General features: G+C 42.6%; 1 protein-coding gene across 1 annotated transcript in view; it reads right to left on the bottom strand.

Annotated features, from left to right (window-relative positions):
- Positions 1-3,932: 3,932 nt before the first annotated feature.
- Positions 3,933-13,471, bottom strand: part of LOC308365594 (uncharacterized protein) — a gene marked incomplete at both ends in the record, with an annotated part of 17,879 nt that continues 8,340 nt past the window's right edge. The window contains 3 exons of the mRNA XM_080839060.1: positions 3,933-5,323; positions 10,501-10,512; positions 10,896-10,907. Of these exons, the coding sequence (XP_080695186.1) occupies positions 3,933-5,323; positions 10,501-10,512; positions 10,896-10,907 (1,415 nt within the window). The remainder of the gene's footprint in view (positions 5,324-10,500; positions 10,513-10,895; positions 10,908-13,471) is intronic.

The raw sequence follows: 13,471 nt of genomic DNA, 5'->3' as shown, positions 1-13,471 counted from the left end.
GAATTACCCACACTGGATCCTCCTCCCCATACAGTAATTTATTATAGTAAGTGCATTTAAAAAAATCTGTAAGGTAAACTTTACCTAAAAAAACTGTGTAAACTTTACGTAATATATTATAGTAAAGGACATTTGGAAAATCTGTGTAATTGAAGGTCAAAATGTACCTAAAAAATCTGTGTAAGCTTTACGTGATATATTGTAGTAAAGGATATTTGGGAATCCTGTGTAAGAATTACCTGAAAAAGTTAGGTGGAAATTGTTACCACAATTTTTTTACGTAAATAGGGTCAGTTATTTTTTACAGTGTATAAACACCCTTTAGAATGAGCCCTTTGATCTACACAGTCAGAGGGTCTAATATAAACACCCTTTAGAATGAGCCCTTTGATCTACACAGTCAGAGGGTCTAATATACACACCCTTTAGAATGAGCCCTTTGATCTACACAGTCAGAGGGTCTAATATACACACCCTTTAGAATGAGCCCTTTGATCTACACAGTGAGAGGGTCTAATATAAACACCCTTTAGAATGAGCCCTTTGATCTACACAGTCAGAGGGTCTAATATAAACACCCTTTAGAATGAGCCCTTTGATATACACAGTCAGAGGGTCTAATATACACACCCTTTAGAATGAGCCCTTTGATCTACACAGTGAGAGGGTCTAATATAAACACCCTTTAGAATGAGCCCTTTGATCTACACAGTCAGAGGGTCTAATATAAACACCCTTTAGAATGAGCCCTTTGATCTACACAGTCAGAGGGTCTAATATAAACACCCTTTAGAATGAGCCCTTTGATCTACACAGTCAGAGGGTCTAATATAAACACCCTTTAGAATGAGCCCTTTGATCTACACAGTCAGAGGGTCTAATATAAACACCCTTTAGAATGAGCCCTTTGATCTACACAGTCAGAGGGTCTAATATACACACCCTTTAGAATGAGCCCTTTGATCTACACAGTCAGAGGGTCTAATATAAACACCCTTTAGAATGAGCCCTTTGATCTACACAGTGAGAGGGTCTACTATAAACACCCTTTAGAATGAGCCCTTTGATCTACACAGTCAGAGGGTCTAATACAAACACCCTTTAGAATGAGCCCTTTGATCTACACAGTCAGTGGGTTTAATTTAAACAGACAGGGAGAGGGTCTAATGAAAGGTGACTAGATTTCTGATCCAGGGACATTTTCAGTTCAGACACATAAAGACCTCCAAAACATGTAATGTTTTTTGTCTTTGTAAACGAGAGATTGGAAGCAGTTTATCTTACCCTTGTTCTCGTAAATCGCAAGGGGCGTGTCATACAAAGAGTTTTCTTCTTAAAACTGATCACAAAGTGGCTAAAATGAAGATAGGGTAAGGTAAGGTAACACCTTTTATAATAAGAACCAATATCAGTGATAAGAACTTCGTTGACATCATGCAAAAGCTTCCTTGAAGTAGTACTATGCTCTCTGACTGGCTGTTAAGTGACGGGGTCTGCACAGATGGCGGACAGGTGTAGGTTTTTTCCAGCGTAGAAAATGTTAAGGTCATTGATGCAACTGAATGCATTGCATTCTTATATTTAGTGTGAAAATCAGATAGAACTATGAACATACAGGTCAGGCCCATAGACTCCAGGATCTATAACACACACATCAGGCCCATAGACTCCAGGATCTATAACACACACATCAGGCCCATAGACTCCAGGATCTATAACATACAGATCAGGCCCATTGACTCCAGGATCTATAACATACAGATCAGGCCCATTGACTCTAGGGTCTATAACACACAGATCAGGCCCATAGACTCCAGGATCTATAACACACACATCAGGCCCATTGACTCCAGGATCTATAACACACACATCAGGCCCATAGACTCCAGGATCTATAACACACACATCAGGCCCATAGACTCCAGGATCTATAACATACAGATCAGGCCCAATGACTCCAGGATCTATAACACACACATCAGGCCCATAGACTCCAGGATCTATAACACACACATCAGGCCCATAGACTCCAGGATCTATAACACACACATCAGGCCCATAGACTCCAGGATCTATTTTTTTTAGACCCATTCCGACTAAATATATTATACAGATAGATAGTACTCTATCATCAGACAGGTCTGGAATTAGACTTATTAGAGTACTATGCCCTTCTAATGGTTTTACTATACCAAAAGTGATTTAAGAAACAAACAAACAAACAAAGCGGTGGGCTATGTGAAAAGTATATTAAAGGCACAATATGCAACAAGTATGCTTAAGGATTAGGGTTAGGATAAGCAGTTTAACCTTAAAATAACAGCTTAAAAAATATTGGGGCGCTACAATGACTTTTAATATGGAGAATTGCGTCCGTGCCAATGGCATAGCAGGGTCGATAGGCATATAACTGCGTTCTGTAGTTTTGCCTGCCGATGCCCGCCGACCTGACTTTGATTACCTTCTGCCGATCTAGTAAGTAGCTTATTTGCCGTCTTGCTTAGTCTTGTGTTGCACATGATTGATGTTTGACTGTGTAAGGACAGTCGTTGAGTAATTAGTTTGTCATAATGTCAAAGTCAGCACATTTCAAGAGATTTCGTTAGTTTTAGCTGCTAGCATACCTTTAGCGAATAGTTATTAATCCTTAATGCACCTTTAATATAATATCAAACGAAAAGTTTTGCTGACATGTCCTCCTTTAGTAATGATGGACTCATGGCTCTCATAAACTACACAAGCCACAGATGTAATAAAAACAAATGTAATGCAAATATTAAGCAAGAATGTATAATAATGTCACCCCTCTCAAAATGCTGATTTATGAAATGGTGGAAGTGGTCATGGAAGCCATGCATAAGCGTCAAAACACAAACACAACAAAAAGATCATCATCAATAATGTTTAATGTAATAAGTTTAAACCTGAATGAAAATATATACTTTAATATTCATAAATATGTACAGGCTATGTGCTCTCTGCATACAACTTTTACTGCTGAGATATTCAAGACATTCAAGATTTGCCCCACGCGAATATCCCCCCCAAAAAATATTTAATATCACGAAAGGTAAAGGTTTTAGAGCCTAGAAACCTTCATAGAGCATATATAAACATGTGTATTCCGGTCATTTTGAGAACAAATTCAAGTGTCTATGACTTTCAGAAGCTGAGATACAGATGCTCTGGTCAAAATCTCGATGTTCGCTCGGGTTACAGTAAATGACAGCACCCTAATTTTGTTCCCCATGGTCAAATTAGCCAGAAACCGTTGAGAAATGTCATGCCGGTCATACTTCATACTCAACCTATGGGCTGCTACTGGAGTAACAAGGAAAACTTCACCAGGGCATTACACATAACACACTGATTTTAACACAAGGGGCACAAATACATTCTAAATTTAAACATAATACATTAATAACAGAACTACACATAACATAGAGCACACATCATTCTGGGAACTACATACAACCAAGTAGCACACTTCTCATGTCCTATACTTGACTAGAAATAATGATAACAAGAACATTTTTTTTTACAGTATGTACAAAAAGTACAATATGTACATTATATGTGCTGCCTGTGTATAACAGCAGACAAGATGTCAAACAGAAAGTTCATTCATCTTCATTATTCATGTCCATGGAGAATCAGCATTCAGTTGTTGAGTCTTTTTAAGTTCTCCATAAACATGCTCCTGCTCTCTGTTCACGTGCTTCTGTTCAGCCCACTCATAGATGAATAACTTAATGTCCAGGTCAGCAGCATAGTTTGTCCCAAGTCCCAACCATTCCCAAAGCCTTCACTGTTGAGAACCTACAGTGACTCAGTCTCTAAACTCTTACCTCAGGTTTGAGTCCAGGCTTGAGATGACATAATGTGTCCCAATTCCCAACCATTCTATTAGTGTATATGCAAACGTCTCTGTTTTATTTCTCCCCCTCCTCCATCTCCCAACTCTGAAGTGATCTTTGTGCATGTATAGTCTCCAACAGTCCCTCTATCTCCCTGCTCTTCTCCTCCATATGTCTGTTGAACTCTCCCTTTTCATTGAGTAGTGAAGTGCTGAGTCTCTGAATGGCCCGTCTCTCTCTCTCAGACTCAGACTCCATATTGCTAAGCAGCCGTCTCATTCTTTCCATCTCCCTGTCCTTCTCCTCTATCTGTCTATTGAACTCTCCCTCCATCTTCTCCTTGGTGATGGTAATGTTTTTCTTTAGTTCAGGCAGGATGATCTTCATGAGGTTTCTCTCTACTTCAGCCCTGGTCTCTCTCTCATAGCTCTCTCTCATCTCCTCCATCTCCTCTCTGTGTCTCTCCTCCATCTCTCTCCTCTCCCTTTCTCTCTTTTCTCTCACCCTGATCAGCTTTCTCTCCATCTCCTCTTTCTGTGTTATCTCTCTGGTTAACTCTCTCTCCATCTCCCTCTTCTTCTCCTCATCCCTCTCTTCTTTCATCTTTCTCTCCAGTTCTGTTGTTTTCTCATTTAATATTCTAATTTCTCCTTCATGCTGCTGAATCTCTCCCTCCATCTTTGTCAGAGACTCCTGGAGATTTTTATCAAGTTCCTGTCTTTTCTCTCTCTCCTTTCTCAGTTTCCTCTCCTCCACCTCTCGTTCTTTCTGTATTATTCTCTCTATCACTCTGAGCTGTTTCTCTGCCTCCTGGTAGGTCTCACTGCTGTAGAATGTCTCTCCGTTTCCAGACACCATCTCTTCTATCTTCTCTAGCAGCTGTGTGATCTTAGTGTCATCAGGACTGTCCTTATCGTTGAGAAGGTGACACCTGTTCCCACATTTCTCTACCAGCTGCTGGAGCTCCTGACTCCCTGTCTGGAGCAACTCCTCAACACTCCTCTCTCTCAGCCCCTCAGCATGGGTGAAGAGGACCAGTGTATGTCCCCAACAGCCCTCCCCAAACATATCCTCCATTTTCTCCAGCATCTTCCTCTCCTCTCCCTCAGACGGCTCCTCTGGAATCACCAGGAGGAAGGCGTGAGGTCCTGGGGCAGACAGACGGACACAAAGCCCCACGTCCTGTCTCAGGTCCTTCTCAGAGAGTCCACTGCAGAACCAGTCTGGAGTTTCCACCACGGTCACCCGTCTCCCAGCCACCTCCCCCTGTCTGCTGTCACTGTGCTGGGACTCTGTGGATATGTGTGTGAGTGTGTGTGTGCTGGTCTGCCTCCCAAACTCCTCTGTGCCCAGGATGGTGTTTCCTGCTGCCCTCTTCCCAGCTGTGCTCCCCCCCAGCAGCACCAGCCTCAGCTCAGACACAGCAGGAGACACTGAGGGCGCTGGACCAGGACTCTCTCCTCCCACTGCAACACACACAATCACAGTAAACCATCGCACAGCTCAGTTAAAATATAATCACAACAAGCAAACCAAGTCTATCATTCGTTAGTGAGCAAAATATTGACTACTTCAGCCCTTGCAGCCAGTTGTCTGGTTGCCATTGCTACTTCTAACTAAAAACTAAGCAGCTTCCCGATGTATTGTTAGCTAAAGCTAAAGCGGACTGCAATACTTCATTAAATATTCATTCTAAGTAGACATCAATCCAGCATCCAAATAGTACACCTGTCCAAATGTCCAGGGTGGTAGGATCACATTGCTTGAATGCTACACATGAGTTATCCAACAGCTGTGAGAATGTTCCACCCATAACCCGAGCAGAGACACTGATGACTTACTGGATGGAGGCTCTTCCATACTACTTCTTCTTATCCTGTGAGGAGGTCCTGCATCTGGGATCCCAACAGAAACATAAACTGTATCAGAGGTCCATTTACTACATAAAGCTATTAGTTTCACATGCTGGACAGCAGGTCTATGTCCAGAGTGTATCAGGTTTGCATTTCTCATACTCACCATCTGCAGGACTCTCTCCTCCCACTGCAGACAGACACACACACACACACACACACACACACACACACACACACACACACACACACACACACACACACACACACACACACACACACAGACACACAGACACACAGACACACAGACACACAGACACACAGACACACACACACACTCACACACACACACACATAAAGAGTTTAGAAATCAGGGGCCATATTCACAAAGCCTTTTATCTTACCACTAGGAGTGCTCCTAACTTGCGCTAAAACCTTTTACGTAGGAGTAATTTCTTAAAAGTGATTCACAACGGCTCTGAGACCTACTCATACTAAGGATAATACCAACTCCTAAGCTTAAGATAAAAACTCCGTTGCTATGGATGAAGTCGCTTCTCATGCACGAGTTTAGAAGGGGTGAGGACGGTGATTGGTTGTTGACAGGCTCTCTCATTAAAAACTCATTCGTGACGTCTCTCTAACAATCCCACTATATCGACTGAAAATAAGAGAATAACCTAGGCTTCAAATTAAGTCCTATTAAAAAGTTATGGACAGTGCAGTTAGCAGAATGCACACGCATGATGACAAGTTTGTGCATCCAACGGGAATGACACTTTGCACGTTAAGAGAAATATAAAGCGATCAATATAAAATATGGCAATTGCATGTCAAGGCAGTAATAATTAAAGCACCCAGCAAACTGTTAGGCTATTATATTTCCAGCCCTTGACCACTTCAAATATCAGCACATGCGGCCCTTTAAGCCCTCCAATCTTAATTGATCAAAGCGAAACGAACGTGAAACGTATAGCCTAAGCGAAAGCCTACTGGTCCCAGGACCAATAGCCACTGTCACCCCAGCGGCATCCAGCTGGTAAGTTCTCAAAAAACCTGCTGCAGACCGCTCTCCGTTGAAATGCACAAGTCATCGGTACATCCAACTGTTGGATGATGTGGGGTCTACAGTGCGTTGATAGTTTGATGAATTAAACGGCTGAATGATGATTTCCAGTGTCGTCATTTGCGTTTTCCGCGAAGTCAAATAGGCTATCTTTATGTTTCCAAACATTTCACTTCGGGAGACATCGTTGTTTAAAGGCGTCATTGTATCCCGCGCTAATTCTACGACAATATTAATACCTTCACGGTTTAAGCAATGTCTTTTATCAATTCCAAGTCGGCTGCAGCCATCTTACGATTTTTTGTGAATAGGTCTTAGTGACTTAGGAGTCCTCATGAGGAGTTTTAAGCTGTCCTAGACTTAGGCGCTACTTTTAGGGATAAAATATTTTGTGAATTGCTCTTAGTAAAAAAAATTAGGAGTCCTACATTTAAGACTGACACGCCCATTATTTTTAGGAGTTTCTCCTTAATTCGCCACTTATGAGCTACTTTTAGCCCTAAGATTCTTTGTGAATACGGCCCCAGAAGTCTTTGCAACAGATTATCTAGTTATCATAACCTGTAGAACACAAAATCAGGACACTGACAATAGCAAAGTTTGAAGATTATTATTGAAATATGGTAAATGACCGAAGCGGCCCCATATGTTGGTTTTTGGGCTAACTGGAGTAGGTGGTGAAGCTGGGAAAAATGGCGCAGGGGATGGTTGTTTTGGTAGAAAAATATGTATAATGATTTTTTTTCCCGGGGAAATAAGTCTCCTATATTGACACAAGCCAAGTTAATTAATGCACCCAAAACCATAAACAGTATTTTCCCCTTCCACACACCACACATATTATTGACATACATACAGTAGATAGGAAACATAACATCAAACAAGACTACTCTCTCCCCTGGTGCACGCTTCCCCATACGAGCAGCAGGATGGGAGTGGTGTGTGAGAAAGTGAGAGTAACTGTGTGTATGAAGTATCAAGGGCTGTGTATGGAACAGAGAATAAATGATACATGAAATAGTGGAACCACACTTCTTGGATGGTGATGATAATAAACGGGTGATAAGTGACAATGGTGGTTTACGTGTTTTCTGCTCTACCGTGGAAAATCGTGTCACAATCACGACATGAAGTCAGCACCTGCACTCGTCTCCTGGAGGGGTTGGCTAGTAAAATACATAACCAGGCAAGTGTGTGAGTGTGTATGTTTGTGTGGGTATGTTTGTGTGTGTGTGTGTGTGTGTGTATGTGTTTTTGTGTGGGTGTGGACGTGGACGTGGGTGTGGGTTTGGGTGTGGGGTGGGTGTGGGTGTGGGTTTGGGTGTGGGTGTGGGTGTGGGTGTGGGTTTGGGTGTGGGGTGGGTGTGGGTGTGGGGTGGGTGTGGGGTGGGTGTGGGTGTGGGTTTGGGTGTGGGTGTGGGTGTGGGTGTGGGTGTGGGTGTAGGTGTGTGTGTGTGTGTGTTTGTGTGTGTGTGTGTGTGTGTGTGTGTATGTGAGTCTTATGTCTCTCTACCCCTCTTTCAGGGCAACATGAGTCAGACTCCATACCTGTGGAGTGTAAATCGGTGAGAAGGAGGGATTTCACCTTCTCACAGACCTCATTATGCATAATATTTACAAATGATGAAGACAATGATCTTGCCAGCTTTTATATCCCTTCAAATATAGAGGTGTTTTCAAAACATGAAATGAATCACAGATTCACAAACATGAAGACTTACTATTTGGATATTCCCCATCCCTACTGCGTCTTTTCCTAACGGGAGGAGGATCTGGATCTAGTAGTCCAACACAAAGACAAACTGGATCAAAAGCCTATTCAGCTACTGTGATGTTTGACAGTGTGAGACATGATTCACGATACTGTGGAGGTTCTCCTCCTGATGCAAGAAAACACAGACAGATAGAGATTTAAAAGGAAAAACAGGAACTGGAGCTGAGATGAGTGAGTACATCAGAGTGTTAATACCATGTAAGTTAAAGTAGCAGTTCATTTAGTGGGTTATTGGTTTAGAAATAGGATCAATTGAATAGGTCATTTTGGCCTCAACACACGGTCTGTGTTGCTAAACACTTACACATCTCTTATCTTGCACTCACCTGTCAGATGTTCTCCTTCTCTCTCCAGCTGTCTGTTTCTCTCTTCCAGCTGTCTTTCTCTCTCCTCCAGCTGTCTTTCTCTCTCCTCCAGCTGTCTCTGTCCCTCCTCCAGCTGTCTGTCTCTCTCCTCTAGCTGTCTGTTTCTCTCCTCCAGCTGTCTGTCTCTCTCCTCCAGCTGTCTGTGTCTCTCATCCAGCTGACTGCCTTGTTCTTGTAGTTGGGTTCTCAGGTCCTGTAGTTGGCTGTTCCTGTCCTGCAGTTCCTTTTCCAGTGACTCCAGTTGTCTTGTACTGGTCTCCACCTCACTGGTCATGTTCTCCAGTAGTCCCTCTCTCTCCTTCTCTCGTTTAGTCATGTTCTCTAGATCTGTCTCTCTCTCCTGGAGGAGATTATTATTCTCCTCTAGTTGTTGTTTTGTCTTTTCCAGCTCTTTATTCTTGTCCTCTAGTTGTTGTTTTGTTTTATCCATCTCTTTATTCTTATCCTCTAGTTGTTTGTTTGTTTTCTCCTTTTCATCATTATTCTCCTCTAGTTGCTGCTTTGTTTCCTTCATCTCTTTATTCTTCTCGTTTAGTTGTTTTTCTGTCTTCTCCATCTCTTTATTCTTCTCGTTTAGATGTTTTTCTGTCTTCTCCATCTCTTTATTCTTCTCATCTAGCTGTTGTTTTGTCTTCTCCATCTCTTTATTCTTCTCCTCTAGCTGTTGTTTTGTCTCTTCCATCTCTTCATTCTTCTCCTTTAGTTGTTGTTTTGTCTGTTGTATCTCCTCCAGTCTCTCTCTGCTCTCTGTCAAAAGTGTAATATTCTCCTCCTTGTTCTCCTCCAGCTGTCTGTTTCTCTCCTCCAGCTGTCTGTCTCTCTCCTCCAGCTCCCTGCCTTGTTCTTGTAGTTGGGTTCTCAGGTCCTGTAGTTGGCTGTTCCTGTCCTGCAGTTCCTTTTCCAGTGACTCCAGTTGTCTTTTACTGGTCTCCACCTCACTGGTCATGTTCTCCAGTAGTCCCTCTCTCTCCTTCTCTCGTTTAGTCATGTTCTCTACATCTGTCTCTCTCTCCTGGAGGAGTTTATTCTTCTCCTCTAGTTGTTGTTTTGTCTTTTCCACCTCACTGGTCATGTTCTCCAGTTGATTGATTCTCTTCATTAACTCTTCATCAGTTGCCTTCCGCCATGGAAGCAAAGCTGAGCAGAAGCATGTTGTAATATGTGTGGTGTTGTAGTGTTGACTATTTAGTAAGTAGACAATTTCATTATCTAATACAAATACAGTCTATAGTTAATTTCCAATCAGTCTACAGGTTTATATTCTTGCATTTGTGCCACTCTCATGGAAGTGTGAGTGTTTGTGAAATGTGTGTGTTTGTGTCTGTACGGGTGTTTAAATGTGTGTGTGTGTTTGTGTGTGTAGATGTGTATGAAGAGAAACTGATCAGTATTCCACCACTATGTTTATAATTTGTCTGTGTGTGTGTATGTGTATGTGTGTGTGTGTGTGTGTGTTTGTGTATGTGTGTTTAAAAAGAAGTTGCATTCAATTCAGCTGTAAAATTATCACATATACACACTTAGGCCTGATGACCACAATGACCCCCCTCCCTCCTAAAGAAACCAACTCCTCTCTGGTACTTACCAAACTGCTGAGCTAAATAAAACAGAAACAGAGATGAGATGAGATCATTAATGTGGCTCAATGGAGAAAAATTCACACTATAATAATCTTAATTCACACATTACATCAACACCAATGACAGTGGTTCCCACACTTTAGCTCTGTGTCTGTGTGTGTGTGTGTGTGTGTGTGTGTGTGTGTGTGTGTGTGTGTGTTTGTGTGTGTGTGTGTGTTTGTGTTTGTGTGTGTGTGTGTGTTTGTGTGTGTAGGTGGGCGTATGTGTGTGGGTGTATGTATGTGTGTGTCTGTGTGTGTGTTTGTGTGTGTGTGTATGTATGCATGCACATGCACACTGAGGCCTGTCCCCCCTCCCTCCTAATGAAACCCAAACACACCAACTCCTCTCTGGTACTTACCAGCTCCCGAGGCTAAAGAAACCAGAAACAGAGATGAGATCATTAATGAGGCTCAATAGAGACAAACTCACACTAGAATGATCTTCATTCACACAGTACATAAACACACATGACATTGGTCCCCACACTTTACCTGTGTGTGTGTGTGTGTGTGTGTGTGTGTGTGTGTGTGTGTGTGTGTGTGTGTGTGTGTGTGTGTGTGTGTGTGTGTGTGTATGTGTGTGTTTGTGAGAGTGATAGGAAAATGCCACCAAAAGAGAAAAGAGACAAGTTTTTACACCACCTAGAGAGCAAGTAGCCATTAAAAAGGCCCAGGTCGTTGTTAGTTAGCTAGCTAGTATGCCAACTACACACACAGGGCAAACCTGCTATCCTAACATCGCCACCCATTCTACAATGGAAACATGTTTTGAAAGTTGTTAGTGTAGAGCTTGTACCTTTTGCTTGTATTCAATCTATCCCTAGCGTCTGCAATCTTTGCCAGTGTGTTAGCAGCAGCTGGTCTATTGAAGCAAGAAGGATAAAGCTATCCTGCCCACAGGGGGTTCAGATTCGTAACAAGCTACGTATTCCAAGTCAACAGCTCCCAATCTCATTTAAAAATGGCAAGTGAAAGCAGAGATGCAGACTCAGCGACTACATCCGATAAACCTTCCGATATTTGCTGGATTTTTACACATTTTTACTGTCTGATAAAGATTCCGACAGTAAAAATCCTCCTCCTGTGCTGAAAAAGCAAGTCTGGACATCAGCCTCATCCGTCTCTATTTTAAAACGGCATGTGGAACTGAAGCATCCAGCTAGCCTAAAGGTTTTCTCCAAGTAATTGAAAGTCAAAAAAGACCAAGAGCCCCTGCAGCCCCAAATGACCCAAACCACATTGTCTGCAGCCTTCAAGGGTATGATTTCCCAGCAACAGGTAGACAAACTCGTAATTGACTCCATTGTTGGAGATTAACAGTCTCTGAGTAAAGTGGAAAAGCCCTCCTTCATCAGACTAGTGAATGCTTTGCAACCAGGCAGATGTGTGCCTTCAAGAAGGCAGGTTCAGCAACTGTTAAATAAAGAATTCAATGAGGTTATCAGTAACCTTAAAGCTGAACTTGCTGATATTGATTTGCACCACAGCAGATTGTTGGTCAGCTGTCAACAAAGGATTTATGGGCATTACCATTAGTTGGCTGGACAAAACTGATATATCACAGAGAGGGTCATCAGTCCTTGCCAGCCGCCGTGTCACATATGAGGTGCTGGCAAAAGTGTTGGCAGATGTAGTTTCAGAAGGAATTTCAATTTAAAACAAAATTGTGTGCACTGTGACGGACAACGCTTCAACTGTTGTTAAAGCATTCAACTGTTTTGGAGAGAGTGTTGCCATTACTGATGCTGCTGATGAAGCAACTGAAGATGATGCATCAGAAGAATCTGGCCCTGTTAGTGAGAGCTCAGATGAGGATGATGGGATTGAGATTTAGAGGATACTTGCCTTCCACCTCACAGAAGGTGCATGGCTCACACCTTAAATCTGGTTGCCAAAGACACAGGTATCTGAGGTATCTGAGGTATCTGACGAACAGGTATCTGACAAACAGGTATCTGACGGACAGTACAAAACCCGAACGAGGCCCTTCTTTTCAAAGGTATCTGCTCTATGGAACAGAGTGAAAAGAAGTCCAAAAGCCTTCCGATTTTGTTGAGGAACAGTTTGGGATTGGCTTTGTAACACCAAATAATACACGTTGGAACTCTATGATCCTCTCCATGCAGGGACTGTCTAATATCAACTATGATTGCCCAGGCCAGTCTGTCTACGGATCCTGAATATGACAGAATCCTCCTGTAATAAGTTTGGCTAGATTTGGTTTCATAACTCACTGAACACCATCATTCATACAGAGATAATCTGCATTTAAGCACCTGACAATCAACCCTGTATATGTTGTTGGCTGATCTGACTGTGGATCACATAGCAGATCTCAACCTGACCCAGTCACCACATAGTAGATCTCAACCTGACCCAGTCACCACATAGCAGATCTCAACCTGACCCAGTCACCACATAGCAGATCTCAACCAAGTCACCACATAGCAGATCTTAACCAGACCCAGTCACCACATCTGGGTGCCTTAAGCAGAGCGGTTTTCTGGTCACTGGGTTGATGTCACTGACCAGACTGGGAAGTGATGGTATGTACTCATTGGTATGTGCTTGTAGGTGTGTGTGAGTGTGTGTGTGTGTGTGTGTGTGAGTGTGTGTGTGTGTGTGTGTGCGTGTGTATGCGTGTGTGTGTGTGTATGTGTGTGTGCGTGAGTGTGAGTGTGAGTGTGAGTGTGAGTGTGAATGTGAGTGTGAGTTTGAGTGTGAGTGTGAGTGTGAGTGTGAGTGTGAGTGTGAGTGTGAGTGTGAGTGTGTGTGTGTGTGTGTGTGTGTGTGTGTGTGTGTGTGTGTCAGAGTGTTCATGAGTGAACTACTCTTCCATCTTCAAATAGTCTGAAACACAATACTAGTGCTTTGATCAAATGTGTGACATTAAAACACAGAACCAATCCATTAATGTATAACATGTGCATGTGTG

The sequence above is a fragment of the Sprattus sprattus genome (genome assembly GCF_963457725.1).
Source record: "Sprattus sprattus genome assembly, chromosome: 5".
In the NCBI taxonomy this organism is placed as follows: domain Eukaryota; kingdom Metazoa; phylum Chordata; class Actinopteri; order Clupeiformes; family Clupeidae; genus Sprattus; species Sprattus sprattus.
Note: the sequence above shows the minus strand (reverse complement) of the source record. Positions and strands in the feature narration are given on the sequence as shown.